The 14,889-nt window shown below is 36.3% G+C and overlaps 6 protein-coding genes, 4 long non-coding RNA genes and 1 other non-coding gene across 11 annotated transcripts; 5 read left to right on the top strand and 6 right to left on the bottom strand.

Annotated features, from left to right (window-relative positions):
* Positions 1-32: 32 nt before the first annotated feature.
* On the top strand, positions 33-1,843 carry idh2 (isocitrate dehydrogenase (NAD+) subunit 2). Its single transcript, NM_001021109.3, has 5 exons — positions 33-133; positions 237-383; positions 431-479; positions 634-1,398; positions 1,449-1,843. Exons 1-5 carry the CDS (start codon positions 62-64, stop codon positions 1,553-1,555), a joined length of 1,140 nt encoding a protein of 379 aa, NP_595203.2. The 5' UTR covers positions 33-61; the 3' UTR covers positions 1,556-1,843.
* On the bottom strand, positions 224-1,332 carry SPOM_SPNCRNA.4738. Its single transcript, NR_194095.1, has one exon. It is a non-coding gene; the product is annotated as a non-coding RNA (long non-coding RNA).
* rmn1 (MTREC (exosome adaptor) complex RNA-binding subunit Rmn1) lies at positions 1,496-3,861 on the bottom strand. The gene is made up of 4 exons (NM_001021108.3): positions 3,806-3,861; positions 3,730-3,767; positions 2,097-3,639; positions 1,496-2,042 (listed from the first exon to the last, which is right to left on the bottom strand). Exons 1-4 carry the CDS (start codon positions 3,833-3,835, stop codon positions 1,884-1,886), a joined length of 1,770 nt encoding a protein of 589 aa, NP_595202.1. The 5' UTR covers positions 3,836-3,861; the 3' UTR covers positions 1,496-1,883.
* SPOM_SPNCRNA.4737 lies at positions 2,186-4,041 on the top strand. Its single transcript, NR_194094.1, has one exon. It is a non-coding gene; the product is annotated as a non-coding RNA (long non-coding RNA).
* Positions 4,042-4,116: 75 nt separating this feature from the next.
* On the bottom strand, positions 4,117-5,761 carry nem2 (protein phosphatase regulator Nem2). The gene has a single exon (NM_001021107.3). The coding sequence runs from the start codon at positions 5,485-5,487 to the stop codon at positions 4,945-4,947; it is 543 nt and encodes a 180-aa protein (NP_595201.1). The 5' UTR covers positions 5,488-5,761; the 3' UTR covers positions 4,117-4,944.
* Positions 5,762-6,212: 451 nt separating this feature from the next.
* On the bottom strand, positions 6,213-6,335 carry SPOM_SPNCRNA.307. Its single transcript, NR_150718.1, has one exon. It is a non-coding gene; the product is annotated as a small non-coding RNA, late meiosis specific (non-coding RNA).
* A 333-nt stretch (positions 6,336-6,668) lies between these two features.
* On the bottom strand, positions 6,669-7,700 carry SPOM_SPNCRNA.4736. Its single transcript, NR_194093.1, has one exon. It is a non-coding gene; the product is annotated as a non-coding RNA (long non-coding RNA).
* ctf18 (Ctf18 RFC-like complex subunit Ctf18) lies at positions 6,750-9,839 on the top strand. Its single transcript, NM_001021106.3, has 3 exons — positions 6,750-9,144; positions 9,225-9,355; positions 9,405-9,839. Exons 1-3 carry the CDS (start codon positions 6,757-6,759, stop codon positions 9,766-9,768), a joined length of 2,883 nt encoding a protein of 960 aa, NP_595200.1. The 5' UTR covers positions 6,750-6,756; the 3' UTR covers positions 9,769-9,839.
* SPOM_SPNCRNA.4735 lies at positions 8,926-14,657 on the bottom strand. Its single transcript, NR_194092.1, has one exon. It is a non-coding gene; the product is annotated as a non-coding RNA (long non-coding RNA).
* Positions 9,889-12,769, top strand: alp6 (gamma tubulin complex GCP3 subunit Alp6). Its single transcript, NM_001355840.2, has 4 exons — positions 9,889-10,138; positions 10,178-10,239; positions 10,280-12,111; positions 12,165-12,769. The coding sequence occupies exons 1-4, from the start codon at positions 10,011-10,013 to the stop codon at positions 12,639-12,641; spliced, it is 2,499 nt and encodes an 832-aa protein (NP_001342778.1). The 5' UTR covers positions 9,889-10,010; the 3' UTR covers positions 12,642-12,769.
* On the top strand, positions 12,799-14,804 carry utp15 (U3 snoRNP protein Utp15). The gene is made up of 2 exons (NM_001021104.3): positions 12,799-13,138; positions 13,348-14,804. The coding sequence occupies exons 1-2, from the start codon at positions 12,821-12,823 to the stop codon at positions 14,512-14,514; spliced, it is 1,485 nt and encodes a 494-aa protein (NP_595197.1). The 5' UTR covers positions 12,799-12,820; the 3' UTR covers positions 14,515-14,804.
* The last annotated feature ends 85 nt before the right edge of the window (positions 14,805-14,889 follow it).

Here is a 14,889-nt window from a genome sequence, read left to right as displayed (position 1 = left end):
TTTATATCACGGTCCGACATCTTGCACTCTCCATACATGCTACATTAGTTATAAAAAAACAATGTCAATGCTTTCTACTTTACGTACTGCAGGTTCTTTACGGACGTTTTCAAGAAGCGCCTGTTACTCTTTTGTAAGTTGTGAATTGGCTCCTAAGCGATAAATCGCTGGTTTAAGCAGCCTTACTCGTCTTTTCATGATTATTTGATCGATTATATTAACAGAGTTATTTTTAGCAGAGATTTTCTTCAACGAAGGCTGCCGCTGGGACATATGAAGGAGTAAAGAATGCCAACGGGAACTACACAGTAACGATGATTGCTGGCGATGGCATTGGTCCAGAAATTGCTCAGTCTGTAGAACGTATATTTAAGGCTGCAAAGGTTTGTCGAGTCATCCGTCATTTAGTCATTAACGACTTGTATTGTAGGTCCCTATCGAATGGGAACGTGTAAAAGTATATCCTATTTTGAAAAATGGTATGTCAAGTATAAGAGAAGATGGTTGGATTTGTATGCAGTTTGGCCTTTCTTTTATACGTTTTTGTCAGCAATGCTTGTTCCTGCTTGTCAAGTCCTTCCATGTCTCCTCGAGATTATCGCGCACGAAAATCACGTTTACTAATTCGTTTAGGTACTACTACTATTCCTGATGATGCTAAGGAATCTGTTAGGAAAAATAAAGTGGCTTTGAAAGGTCCATTGGCAACCCCAATTGGGAAGGGTCATGTTTCTATGAACCTTACTTTGCGTCGTACTTTCGGCTTGTTTGCCAATGTTCGTCCCTGTGTATCTATTACGGGATACAAAACACCTTATGATAACGTTAATACCGTTTTGATTCGTGAGAACACTGAGGGTGAATACTCAGGCATCGAGCATGAAGTTATACCAGGCGTTGTTCAATCGATTAAATTAATTACTCGCGCAGCATCTGAGCGTGTTATTCGTTATGCATTCCAATATGCTCGCCAAACTGGCAAGAACAACATCACCGTAGTCCACAAGGCTACCATTATGCGCATGGCTGACGGTTTATTTTTGGAATGCGCCAAGGAGCTTGCACCTGAATATCCTGATATCGAGCTTAGGGAGGAAATCTTGGATAACGCCTGCTTGAAGATTGTCACCGATCCTGTCCCTTATAACAACACAGTTATGGTTATGCCCAATTTATACGGTGATATTGTTTCTGATATGTGCGCTGGTTTAATTGGCGGTCTTGGTTTGACTCCTTCCGGAAACATTGGCAACCAAGCTTCCATCTTTGAAGCTGTTCATGGTACTGCCCCTGATATTGCTGGAAAAGGTTTAGCCAACCCTACTGCTTTACTGTTATCTTCTGTAATGATGTTGAAGCACATGAATTTAAATGATTATGCCAAACGCATCGAATCAGGTATGTGTTTTACTAAATTAAGATTTTGTCTGTTTACTAATTACCATTAGCTATCTTTGATACCCTTGCAAACAATCCCGATGCTCGCACCAAGGATTTGGGCGGCAAGTCAAACAATGTTCAATATACCGATGCCATTATTTCTAAACTGAAGTAACATGCCCATTTTGTTTACTTCTTGCTATGAACACTGAATTTATGTTTCTTTCCTTATCATGAGTTTTCTCTCCTAGCCGATTTTTGTTACCACTTTTAATGAATTGTGTAACGATTTGAGTTGTAATTCGGAAGCATTAACTCTTTTGTATCAAAAAACCGAATTGATCGAAATGTTAGTTACAAATATTTCAATATGAAATCTCCATTTTTGAAATGCTTATTGCACTCTATAAGATTAATCAATTAGTTGCTTATATTTTATGACAGCCGCATACAATGCAGCCCATTAATTCATTCTCTGAAAAACTTTTGTAAAAGTAAATAAACTAGCGCCATCTTCCTTCTTCTACCTCTATGTTCATGTTGTCGCTTGTATTAGATTCGCCAGTCTCCATGGATGTAGTATTAGTTGTAACAGCTGTTTTTGGCACCCACGCCAACTCCAATTCTTGAAGTTTTTCAACGTTCCGAACTCCACCAAAAAACTAAAATTTGTTAACTTGAAATTTTTTCTGTCAGAGAAAGAATCAGCTACATACCTTTTCAGCGGAATTTCTATTCTGAAAACTGATAAGACGTTCAGTAGTTGAAGGTTCAGTAATTTCCTCATATCCTCCAACAGTGAATAAGTATTGCAACAAAGCTTCATTTTTTTCAGGAGAAACATTTATTACACGAAGCTTAGTTGGACGATTATCGATGGACATTGACGCAAACATATCACCTCGTCCGCGACCTCTGCCACGGAAAAATGTGTTGGTACCTCGCTGGGGAAGTCCTGAAGCGTAAGGATGATGAGAACCATTAGATGCCGCTGGGCTTTCAGAAACGTTGCTCACAGGTAACCCTAAGCAATCAGCCTCAGCCTTCAAAAGAGAATGCTGAGTTTCTAACAACATGAGTCTTTTGTTTCCTGAACGGTCAGTTTCCTTAATTTTTTGCATCAGTAACTCTTGTTCTTTTAATTGTTGCTGTGCAAGCTCGCGCTTTTTTTGGTTAAGTTCTTCTAGTGCCTTTTTATTAGCATTTATGCGTTTTAAACGTTCTTCGTGCTGCCTTTGCCTTTCTTCAATCAGTTTATGAAACTCTTCGTTTTGTAACAAAGAAGCAGGATCGACATCTTCAGAACTCTCTACATTCGACGAATCGGAAGTAGTGGGAGATTTATGGGATGCAAACTTCTTTGGTCGATTGTGAAATCCCTTTGACGGATTATACCAAAATATTTTAATAAAGCGATTGTTAAATATGGGCTCAGGCGAGGACCAAGCATTGTTGGCAGCCTCATGGGAAGTGAATTCTAACACACAAGAATGATGTGTCGGATTTAATTCGACTTTCTCCAATACACCGAACTTTGAAAAAAAGGACCTAATGTTCTCCTCATTAAAATGCTCTTCCGGAATGTTTCGCACTTCTAAAGCAGTACTTGTTGGATCATTGCCAGCGTTACGAGAGAAGCGATGTCCCAGATGGGGTTGGGGATACGCTTTGTATGGATTAAATCTTCGATTACCAGGAGAATGCCTACGAAGTTCACTATTATGCTCATGGCGCATGCCAAATCCTCTTTTACCTCGCATCTTAAATGGGGGAGGGAAAGGAGGCTGCGCCGCAGGATTAAATGGTAAGAATGGTATGGGAGGCATTGCAGGATTTGGTAAGTTTCCAAACCCAGGAATACTGGGCATGAATTCAGAAGGTGCTGTGGCTGCTGGATGGTACAACGGAGGTCCAAACATATTAGGCACCTGAGAGGGAAAAGTGTTTGTTTTTCCTACAGCAGGTAAAGAATTATTAAAATTGGTTTCCATGCTGTTGGTGGCAGGGATCATTGATGAAGTTGGCGAATACCTTGAAACTTCTTCAGTCACCATACCGGTTGACGGCATATTTGAAGCACCCTCCAAGTAAGATTTTTCACGTAAAACATCAAAAATTTTATCAACAAAAGGAATTGTCTCCTGTCGCAAAAAATCTTCTAGTTGTGAGTAGCATAACTGGCGAACTTCTTCTTCAGAAGAATCGTGCCTTAACAATGCCATAGCATAATCTGATAAAACACTTGCATCAGCATCAGAACTAGTCATTTCGTTAGCATATTGATAAACAATTTTTTAGCGTGTAAAAAAAAAAATCACGCAAATTGGCAACTCAAAAAAAATTACATACATTGGCTCCAACGCCTGTTCTAAATATCTTTTCAAATACTAAAAGCGTTAATTCGGCATCTTAAAAATAAAATTACCTCAGCATGTTCTTCTAAGAACAACGGCATTGTGATGGAGCAAAGTGCTGGTTGTTGGAGCGTTACGCATGGTTGAGCCAGTAAGAAAATATAGATCACATAAGGTAAAATCTTTAACAATTAGCCAGAAAGTTCAAAAAGAATAAACATAATACCAAAATAATAACAAATGTCTTAGCTAGGGCAATTGGCTGGGATAAAATTTAACTGAGTAGTCGACATTAGATAAGGAATAGGAAGGTTTGCATAATATTACTCGTATTTAGACTACTAATATACAATGTATTTTAAGTCAAACTCTGACGATTATGAGAGTTTCGAAAGAGTTCACTTGTCTCCAATTATTTCATTGATTAAATTGTCAGCACAACAGTGAGTAAACGTGTTAGCTATATGCACTTTTTTATATTTTAGCACCACTTATAAATAGTTAATTTTAACGGTGGAGTGATTACATTTATATTAAATTATTTGAAAACCTAACTCGTCAAGAGAGCTAATGAACGTCCGGTATAGTCCGCATGAGTAAGTTGAAAATTAAAAAAAAAGGAAGTCTCTACATAAGAAGAGAAGAAGTTTTGCTTATGTACATGCGAAAACGCTTTTTACCCATTTTTTAAAAAAAAAGGTGATGTAGAAAGAAAAGAAAGATTATAAGTCGGGAATGAAAGATAATAGTTTAAGTTGACAGAACAAGATAAGGAAGTTAAGTGACAGCAACTTTCAATTAAGCCTTTATTTAAACCCTTCCAATTAAGATGAGGCAAGTAAATGATCAAGATGTGTAATGAATCATCAACATCCTTTTTTTAATTATCCAACGATAAATCCTATTTCAGTGGGTCTGTAAAGCAATCTCATATCCCAACATAAAAGGAAATGTCCTTAAAAGTATCCTAATAAATTCAAATCGGGTAAGTATGTAATAAAAGTATAACGACAATAACTGATCAATAATATAGCGAAAGGCGCCAGCAACAACGGATAGCAAAAAAAAAAATAGCTGAAAATTTTAATCAAAATTTACGTTATGAAAAATGACAAATACTAGAACAGTATAAACATGAAAAGCATTAACAACGTTGAAAAGGAAATAAACGATCGCATCCTTTATAAATAGGATAAGGGTATAAGTAAATCTAGTTCTGTTTAGAAGAAGGAGATTCAGAGGACTCGTTACTCTGTATGCTATTGTTTTTTCTATGTATTGAAGCAAAATATGAAGAACGAAAAGCTTCCCAACCTTCGATCACCAATATGTCAAATCGTTTGCTTGATAATATAAGATGGACACCACAATCCAAAGGCTTTCTCACCTGGAACCACGGGACAGGAGTTATAACAAGGCGAATGTTAAAAAACCTCATCGCTTTGTTGACTTGTTGAACATAACGTGATGGATATACTATTGTAGTCCGATACAATCCAGAAAAATAAAAGAGCAAAAGTGTAACAATTCCGCATAAAAGACAAAGTTTGTAAGTCAAATCAATCAACGAGTATTTTGAGATGCGATAAAAGACGCGATAGCCAAAGTAAAAGTTCCACACCAATAGTGAGACATAGAAAGCCATATACTTTTGACGACGAACTTGAAGCTGTAGGTATGTTTTCCGAAACGATGCCTCTAAAATTAACAAGTTGTGATATACGGACAGGGTGTTGGGCACATAAGAGGACATGGCATTTTATTCACTCTTAACAATACGTAGGAAAAAGAATAAAAAGATATAAAGAACTTGAAAAACAGAATATAAGAAAGCTTTTTGGAGATAACAATAATTGGACAATATCCAACACCAATTACAAGAAGTCGTTATGAAGACCACAGAATGAGATATGTGCGTAACATAAGAACTAATTCAATTAGTAATAGTACAAGCCGATGATTCTAAAACAATAAAAGAACAGCCCTTCTAATTTGCTGATTCAAGTATCAATCGGATGGCAGATTCTAAAAGTCAATGTCAAAGCTACGCGCCGATAGCTATAATATCAATAGTGTGCAGCTGTCTACTTCGATATGTGCTATAGTAAACGATAGTAAACGTTGGTATACTGTATAACGATGCAAAATATAGTGAGGGAGTGTTAACTGTGTTCATTATTTGGTAAACATCAAAGTCTTAAAAAGTTCCGACCAATGGATTAGAAAGCTTTTACTGACATCTTTTTACTAAATGACTGCTCAGATATCAATTCTGTATTTAAAAAATCTTATGTTTGGATAAAAATATATAGGCCAAGTTTTTACATTGTAGTTTTTTAGCCGATTTAGCAATTAAACTCCCCTAGTTTAAACACGTTGGCGAAAAGATCATATATAAATAAAGAAATAAAGAACTCAATCAGCAATCCTATACCGAGTAAAATAGTAGCAGAAATAAGTTACGCAGCTTAACGTGTTGCAAGCTGAAAAAACTTAGTAGTGTTTGCAGAATTGAAGCATAAGTTTTAGGAACGACATATAGATCAATTTTCTATTTTCGTTTGTATCTTCTACTCCAAAAAGCCGAGCCAGGAATGTCGCACTCTAGAGTGTTGGGGTAAGTCGATTATCCTATTCACGATCGGAACCGCCGTAATTCCATCAACGATTTTTTACACATTAACCATAAATCCAAATTAATTGGGAACAATCAAAGAAGTCAATAGGACTGCAAATTTTTGGCTCCGCACACGGTATGAGTTTCATTAAAATTCATATCAGACATTAACAGACAGAAAAATAAAATAAGCATTAAATAAATATTCTTCAACAGTTTTCTTTTCTTAAAATTACTTGAAATTACCACATAAAAAACCAAAGTGAAAGCTTTGTTTACTCTCCAAGCATATAATGCATTGCAACGCACACGGGGTAATTGCTTATAAAAAATTCGGATGTACGATGTCTTTCAGTATTCATAATTGTTACATGTTCCATTTGAAAATTTGGATTTCCAACTCATATGGATTCGATTCCAAATGAGGATGATTTGGAGAAGCTTTTGGTAGCGGAGCAAAACGTTCCTTATGGAAAGAATTATGAGAGTTTTGAAGATGAGGAAAATTATTTACTAGAATTGCGAAACGCGAATGCTTTAGAAAACCTTGAACATCGATCAATACCAAATGATTTATTTCATAGTTCACAGCCTGTAGGTTCTCCTACAAGGAACGGTGATGATATCCCTTCTACACTGGATTTATATAGTTCTGACAATGCAGCAATTGATACTGACATAAGTGAGGACGAGACAATAAATCAGAGGCACGCGCCGCAAACTGATTACCGTTATCCCAATACGTCTGCTAATCCAAAGATGGGGCTTGAAGAGTCTATGGATATTGATATGCCCTCTATTGATTTGGATATTTCTAATGCTGCAGCTTTTCCACGAGATTCCAATCTACTTTTCAGGAATTACAATTCGCATACAAAAACTTCTGAAAAGGGTTCTCCAGTTAATTTTGAAAAAGAAAATCAAGATTCCAATGTATTATTTTCCACAGGGCGAACCTCGGTATTACATATAGATGCTGAACAATCGCAAACAAACAATACAGTAACTCCATTGAAAGATGATGCATTATCCTTATTTTCTTTTGAAAACGATGTAAATGGTGCAGTTAATGATAATTCCCTAGACCAAAAATTATCCGCTTCTAAAAATTCCCAACGTGTTTCTTTGCCTTTTTTTTCAAAGATTGAGCTTGATGAAGGTTCGTCGTTTTCTGGTCCTAAAATATCTGCTCGCACTTCTTCTGGTAAAATTATATACTTTCCGAAAAAGAAGAATCGACATTCTGACGGTCTTTTACTGCAACCAAAAAGGTTAGCTGACGAAATTTCCCAAGTCAATGAAATTGGAAAGGATTTTAATCAGGATCTTTTGAATTCTGTTCGTATATGGTCAGAAAATTTTTTGATCGTATCTAAAGAGAAGTCTGTCGCTTTAAAGACCGAAAAACTTGATTCTTTGCAGATAACGAATTGTACTACAAAACCCCAATCACAGAAGCTTTGGGTTGATACATATCGTCCTCAACTTTTTCGGGACTTACTAGGAGATGAACGCGTCCATAGAGCTGCTATGCATTGGATAAAAGCTTGGGATCCTTGTGTGTTTGGAAAATCTCGATTACAGCCCTCAAAGAGTATGCGTTTTAACCCCAGATTTACTAATATCACTTCTGATAGTGATAGACCTGATAAACGGATTATGATGCTGACTGGACTGGCAGGTGCAGGTAAAACGACTTTGGCTCATGTTATTGCTCATCAGGCTGGATACAAAGTTTTGGAAATAAATGCTAGTGATGATCGTACTGCTCATACGGTTCATGAAAAGGTATCCTCTGCCATTAGCAATCATTCAGCCTTGTCATCTCAACCTACATGTGTTATAGTTGATGAAATTGACGGAGGTGATCCTGCATTCGTACGAGCACTTTTGAGTTTATTAGAGAGTGACGAAAAAGCGACTGAGTATTCTCAAGCTGGTAATTCAAAGAAAAAGAAAAAGTTTAAGAAACTTTGTCGTCCCATTATTTGCATTTGTAATGACTTATATACTCCAGCACTTCGACCTCTGCGACCATATGCTCAAATAATATATTTTCGACCACCTCCTCAAGCATCTCTTGTCGGTCGTTTAAGGACTATTTGCCGAAATGAAAATATAGCTGTTGACAGCCGCTCTTTGACTTTGCTGACAGATATCTATAATTCTGACATTCGAAGCTGTATCAACAGTTTACAACTTTTGTCTTTAAATAACAAACGTATAGATTCTGAGACCATAAAGCTTTTGCAACCAAAAAGTAATTCTTTTAGTACTTCTAGTTTAATCCAATCTCTTTTTTTACAACTTGATAATAAACAAATACGTGCAATTGAAGCATCGCAACCTACTTACTCACATTTGGACGCCCTCCTTGCAAGGATTGATGGAGCTAATGATTCTGAATCAGTCTTGATGAATTGTTTTCATACATACTTAGATCTTCCTTTTACTGATAGCTTACTTTCTAAACCTGCTTTGACAAGCGAGTGGCTTTACTTTTTCGACCAACTTCATTCACAATGTTATAAGGGAAATTATGAGTTATGGAGGTACATACCTTATTCCATTATTCATTTTCATTATTTGTATGCAACTCCTGAAAAGTGCCGCCTTCCGCATCCTCCCAGAAGTGATTTGGAAGCTTTAAAACTTTATCGTACTCGCAAAGAAATATTGGATTCATTCATATCGACGCTAAATGCTTATGAAAATCAAATGCATGGAGAAAGATCAATTCTTTTGGAACTTATCCGTACAATTTTAATTACCATAAATCCTACACTAAAACAGGTAAGGTCTATATATTTTAAAAAAAAAAAAAAAAAAAATTGCGTGAAACAATATTTTTTTAATTTACTAACTTTTTATAGAAAGAAGATTCTATGCCAAGGAGCGCTTTACCTTCTAAAATTGAGCATGCGATTAACATTTTAAATCATTATAATTTGCGTTTCCAACAGCTTCCCGTTGGAGATGGCAACTATGTGTATAGGCTTGAGCCGTAAGTTCCAATATTTTTATTTCTTTCTAGTAATAGCTAACGTTGACAGACCTTTGGATGAATTGGTTTGGGACGCACCTACAAGTTCATATTCTGTTCGTCAAATGCTATCTCAGGAACTGCTCAAGAAAAGGCTCGCAGACATTAAAAAACAAACCCTAACGGACAACCCCACTTCTTCGAATTCTTCAAGAAAGCGCAAAGATTTTAATTCCGGAAAAGCAATTAAGAGAGATTTTTTTGGCCGTATCATTTCTGAACCAAAATCTGAAGCAGTTACATCGAATAATGCAGCTTTGAATACAGGAGATCATCCAGTTTCCATCAAGCATGCAATCAATATCAAATTTCACGATGGGTTTTCCAATGCTGTGAGAAAACCAATATCGTTGAACGAGATTCTGAATTTCTAATCTAATGTGCATTAATATTTTTAATTTCAATCTTTTTGAAATAAAATCAATCATTTAATTTAAAAAAAAATCACTAGTAAAAATAGGTGTATGCGTAAATTCATCTAACCATTATTTCCTGACCGCGACTTCGGCGTGTACTTTGTCAATGGCTTTAAGATTTTGAGTTAACGATCAATACTTGTATTTCTCTATTTTAATTCAAAAATAAAAAAAATACTTTCGTCATTTGAAGTTCTCAAATGTCGGAGATTCATGTGAAAACTGCATTATCACGTCTGGCGGACAAGTATTTACAGAACTCCAAAAACCCTTCTGTCCCTTACACAATTGAAACGATCGTGTCTTTCTTTCAGGAAATAATTCACTCGTAAGCTAATTTCGTGTAAATGATCATGCTAACTGTTAGCATTTCTCCTGATACTTTTCAACTGGACATTGATGACATTCTGTACAAAATATATTCAAAAAGTATGTGAAGGTCTAAATACCAAAATTAACAGTTTTTTAGTTCCCCCCGAAGAAAACAATGATGCTTTATTTTCTAAATTATCTAACTTAGTTTCGCGTTTGAAAAGTCAAACGGTCATTCACAACAAATCTCAAATACTCTATTTCTTATACTTGCTCTCTCCTATTTCTCAGTCATCAAGAGATGTCTCCTCTCATTTATTAGATGAGTCTATTTCCAATCCTATCAATATTCCATCAACAGAAGTGGAATCCTCAAACTTTGGTCAGACACGTTACGATCAAGTTCCTGAAAACCCCCAAATTACTGATTGGGATGAAGGATTGGAAAATGAAAGTTCTATCTCAATTGCTCATGATTCATCTAGGCTAAACCGTAGTACTGAAACTTCTTCTGTTCAACATACTTTGATTACAGAAGCCGATTTGTTGTCTTCAATATCTTACGTACTTCAAGGAATTTCTACCGAATATGTTCAGTTTAAAAATGAATTAGCGCTGTTGTCTAAGAGAATACCTGTCCAATACCTTTTACAGATGCGAGCTCTTTCAGAGACAGGCTTATTATATCAGGAACTAAAGGTTTTCAGCAATTATGATCCTTCGGTCAGTCAATCCATTGATGGTGATAACGTTAGTAAAGCATTTATAAACGATCAGTCTTTAGCTTTACAAAGTTTAAAATCGGTCATTTCTAAAGAGCTGACTAATTTCCTTGCGTTAATTGCATCTCTGGATTCACAAATTCGAGCAGACGCTTCACTTGAGAAGCCTATGGTAACTATCCGGCGTTGCATTGCCTGGACGCAAGTTGCCAAGCTAAAACTTAGAATTTTGTCTTCAGTTGTTAATGATAATATGAACCAGGAGAATAAAAAAAGATTGATTCAAGTGGTTTCGAAATACAATGTGCATGGAGATCCGCTAATACAAGAATTGAGTGATAAAATACTAACAGAAATTACTGGACCTTTATACGAAATGATTGAAAACTGGATTTATAAAGGAGAATTGGTCGACCCTTATCAAGAATTTTTTGTTAAAGAAAAAAATGGTAGTGAAAGCCATGATCATCAAGGGCAAGGTGATGTCGTCTGGAAAGGTAAATATTTTTTAGACAAAGAGTTAATACCAAGTTTCCTTTCTGAAGAACTTGTCGACAAAATCTTTTTGATTGGAAAGAGTTTAAACTTCGCACGTTATGGATGTGGTGATTTTGACTGGGCACAAGAGCATTACCAGAAGCTAGTGAAAAAACTTAGTTATAGAGACCCTCATTCATTAGAAACAGTGGTTGATAAGGCGTATACTGAGTCCATTAATCACTTAGTATACTTGATGGAAGAGGTGTTTCATTTGACTGATCATTTAAAGGCTATCAAAAAATACCTTTTACTAGGACAAGGTGATTTTGTGGACTTATTAATGGAGAGCCTTGGTAATTCTTTGGATCAGCCGGCTAATACTTTGTTCAGACACAATTTGACTGCTTCTTTAGAAAGCGCCATTCGTTCAAGTAATGCATCTTATGAACCTGAATACGTATTAAAAAGATTGGATGCTAGGCTTCTGGAGCTTTCACATGGTGAAACTGGTTGGGATGTTTTTACGTTGGAGTATAAAGTTGATTCACCTATCAACGTAATAATAACACCATATTGCTCTAGACAATACTTAAAAATATTTAACTTTTTATGGAGGTTGAAACGAATTGAGTTTGCCCTTGCCCATTCCTGGAGGCGAGTAAATTTGGGCGAGCGAAATGTCTTCAGAAATCTGGATTACACAAAATTCGAATGGCATTTTGTCAGTTGTCATCTTGCGGAAATGATTCATTTTGTTTGTCAACTTCAATATTATATACTCTTTGAGGTAACGAAAAACCAAAACCCAATTTTGCATTGTATACTAACCATTGGAAACAGGTTATCGAAATTAGTTGGCAAGAATTACAGCTTGCTATGGAGAAACCAAACGCTACATTGGATACGTATATAGAGGCACATGAAAAATATGTTACTAGTATAACTCATAAGGGCTTGTTGGGTGGTGGTAAGTCAAGGAATGAAGATTCCTTCCTTCATCAGCTTCATGATATACTTAAAGTTATCTTAAACTTTCATGATGCAATTGAGTTGTTGTATAACTTTTCTTGCTCCCTGTCGAATAGAATTCGCATTAATGTACCAATTTCGACTGATGCTTTGGCAGCTCAATACACCCCTATAAAAAATGAACTCTCAAATTTTACTGAGGAATTCCAGGTTCGACTTCAAAAATTATTACATGGATTAGCTTCCCATAAGGACCCAGAAATGCGCTTTCTTTCCGTTCGTCTCAATTATAACGAATTCTACGTTTCTCATAGACGGCGTCATGATAAGGATGTTACCAGTCAATAAATGAGGTTCATGCATGATTATTTAAACTTTTATTACTCGTAGTAAACTATAAATTTAGTTATTAATATTTAATGTGATTTAACTATCGTTCAGCGGTGCTGTTTAATTTGCCTTTGCCAACCACCAACACCACCCACCCATTTGGTTAACTTTTTTCAGCAACCACATATACGGATATCATGTCCGCGCCTGCTGGTAGACTTCAACCTCAGCGTTTTGCTGCTTTACCTAATCCCGTTACTGCTGAAAATAAATTTTGGCGGTCATTCAAGGTTCCTGTCGTTGCCAAGGAATATAGTGCTATCACTAGTATTCATTTTTCCGCTGAATCCCCTTATGACTTTGCAGTAACTAGTGGGGCTCGTGTACAAATTTATGGAGCTAGTTCAAGGTCTGTTAAAAAAACAATTGCTCGATTTAAGGATACCGCATATTCTGGTAACATTAGAAAGGATGGAAAACTTTTGCTTGCAGGAGATGCTACAGGACTTGTACAGGTAAGTCTACATTACCAAAAGCTTTGAAAGATAGTTGCAATTAAAACGTTGATAAGCTGCACATGGAATTTTGTTAGTTTAGTTTAGCTGATTGAAGCTGTCATTTGCTAGTATATAGCTAAAAAAATACCATTTTTCCGGTGTTTGTCAACGCTTTAAACTTACTTTAGAGGTTTTCTTGTTGCCATTGATTGCTAATGTACTTTCAGATATTTGATTTGTCAACTCGGAGTATTTTGCGTGCTTTAGACGCTCATCAGTTTCCAGTTCATGTTACACAATTTTGTCCTTATGCCAATACCACGTTTCTCTCTGGATCCGATGACAAAACTGTAAAGGTCTGGGACTTGTCAACTGGTGCCGTTCAGTATGATCTTTCTGGACATGAAGATTATGTTCGTACTGCTTCATGGATGAGTGCTACTAGACTTGTGAGTGGTGGATATGATGGTACAATTCGTTTATGGGATACTCGAATTGCGGACCCAGAAGTAATGTCTTTTTCGCATGGTGAAGCGATTGACGTTGTGCTTCCAATGCAATCTGGTAGCACTGTTATTTCAGCTGGTGGACCATCCATTAAAGTTTGGGATTTAGTGGCTGGAAGACAAACACCTACGAAGAAGCTGTCTAATCATCAAAAGAGTATCACATGCCTTGCCATGAACTCCGAGAATACTAGACTTTTGAGTGGTGGTTTAGACGGACATGTGAAAATTTATAACATCTCCGATTGGAAAGTTGTCCATGGCATGAAATATTCTGGCCCTATTTTATCTATGGGACTTTCTCCGGATAGCTGCAATTTAGTTGTGGGTATGTCGAACGGTACATTATCGCAACGGACTCGACGTATAACCAAGCAAACGAGCTCAAAAACTCCTTTCTTAGGGGGCGTCGGAAGTGCTTTTGGTGTAGTAGGTAAAAAGAAACAAATCTATAAGGGCGAGAACGATGAATTTTATGTCGAAGAGGCTAGACGTAAAAGACTTCGTCCTTTCGACAAAGCTTTAAAATCATTTTGTTACTCTGATGCTTTGGATATGGTATTGGAGAACGGATCACCTGTTCTTATCATAACTATGCTTATTGAGCTTCTTCATGTTGGAGGGTTACGGATTGCATTGTCTAACAGAGATGATTTATCTCTTACTCCTTTGATAAACTTCTTAAGAAAATATATAAGAGACCCTCGTTTCTCCGAAACTTTATGTATAGTTACTAGCACCATTTTAGATATATACGGAGCTGCTCTTGGGGGCAGCGTAATGGTGGAAAATGCAATTTCAAAGCTTCGTGAAAAAGTTGAGCAGGAAGTAGCGGTTACTCAAAGGGCAAATGAGTTGGTTGGTATGCTTCAGATGTTGTCTGCTTGACCAATGATTATGATATCTTAATGTGCGAGTTATACCTCAATTTGTGTGTTCTAACTAGCAACCTTTACATTATCGATATGATTCACTCAGATTGTTTATTAAAAACGGCGCCTTATTTGAGATTTTTAATTACAGCAATAACTGCCACCCTTTGCCGCTGGAATTGGTAAATATCAAAAAATTTTATTCAATGTTTGGGTGTTAATTTAAAGTATTCGCAGAAAAACAAAAACTTGGGATTTATGGCAGGTTAAGTGGTCTTAAAGGAAATAATTATTTATTAAAAAAAAGTAATTTTGTAGCTTGTTAAAAAGGATAACCGGATTTCATGTACCTAGAAGAGTAAATCAACCAAAAACATAATAACAAAAGTAA

The sequence above is a fragment of the Schizosaccharomyces pombe genome (genome assembly GCF_000002945.2).
Source record: "Schizosaccharomyces pombe strain 972h- genome assembly, chromosome: II".
In the NCBI taxonomy this organism is placed as follows: Eukaryota; Fungi; Ascomycota; class Schizosaccharomycetes; order Schizosaccharomycetales; family Schizosaccharomycetaceae; genus Schizosaccharomyces; species Schizosaccharomyces pombe.
Note: the sequence above shows the minus strand (reverse complement) of the source record. Positions and strands in the feature narration are given on the sequence as shown.

Bases quoted from the DNA above. Each gene is read 5' to 3' on its own strand.
- idh2 (NM_001021109.3), top strand. From the start codon at position 62: ATGTCAATGCTTTCTACTTTACGTACTGCAGGTTCTTTACGGACGTTT. The intron at 480-633 runs GTATGTCAAGTA...TAATTCGTTTAG, and splicing joins ATATCCTATTTTGAAAAATG to GTACTACTACTATTCCTGAT. The intron at 1,399-1,448 runs GTATGTGTTTTA...AATTACCATTAG, and splicing joins TGCCAAACGCATCGAATCAG to CTATCTTTGATACCCTTGCA.
- rmn1 (NM_001021108.3), bottom strand. From the start codon at position 3,835: ATGCCGTTGTTCTTAGAAGAACATGCTGAG. The intron at 3,768-3,805 runs GTAATTTTATTT...TAACGCTTTTAG, and splicing joins TCTTAGAAGAACATGCTGAG to TATTTGAAAAGATATTTAGA. The intron at 3,640-3,729 runs GTATGTAATTTT...CGAAATGACTAG, and splicing joins GAACAGGCGTTGGAGCCAAT to TTCTGATGCTGATGCAAGTG.
- nem2 (NM_001021107.3), bottom strand. From the start codon at position 5,487: ATGTCCTCTTATGTGCCCAACACCCTGTCCGTATATCACAACTTGTTA.
- ctf18 (NM_001021106.3), top strand. From the start codon at position 6,757: ATGGATTCGATTCCAAATGAGGATGATTTGGAGAAGCTTTTGGTAGCG. The intron at 9,145-9,224 runs GTAAGGTCTATA...AACTTTTTATAG, and splicing joins TAAATCCTACACTAAAACAG to AAAGAAGATTCTATGCCAAG. The intron at 9,356-9,404 runs GTAAGTTCCAAT...TAACGTTGACAG, and splicing joins TATGTGTATAGGCTTGAGCC to ACCTTTGGATGAATTGGTTT.
- alp6 (NM_001355840.2), top strand. From the start codon at position 10,011: ATGTCGGAGATTCATGTGAAAACTGCATTATCACGTCTGGCGGACAAG. The intron at 10,139-10,177 runs GTAAGCTAATTT...GCTAACTGTTAG, and splicing joins TTTCAGGAAATAATTCACTC to CATTTCTCCTGATACTTTTC. The intron at 10,240-10,279 runs GTATGTGAAGGT...ACAGTTTTTTAG, and splicing joins GTACAAAATATATTCAAAAA to TTCCCCCCGAAGAAAACAAT.
- utp15 (NM_001021104.3), top strand. From the start codon at position 12,821: ATGTCCGCGCCTGCTGGTAGACTTCAACCTCAGCGTTTTGCTGCTTTA. The intron at 13,139-13,347 runs GTAAGTCTACAT...ATGTACTTTCAG, and splicing joins ATGCTACAGGACTTGTACAG to ATATTTGATTTGTCAACTCG.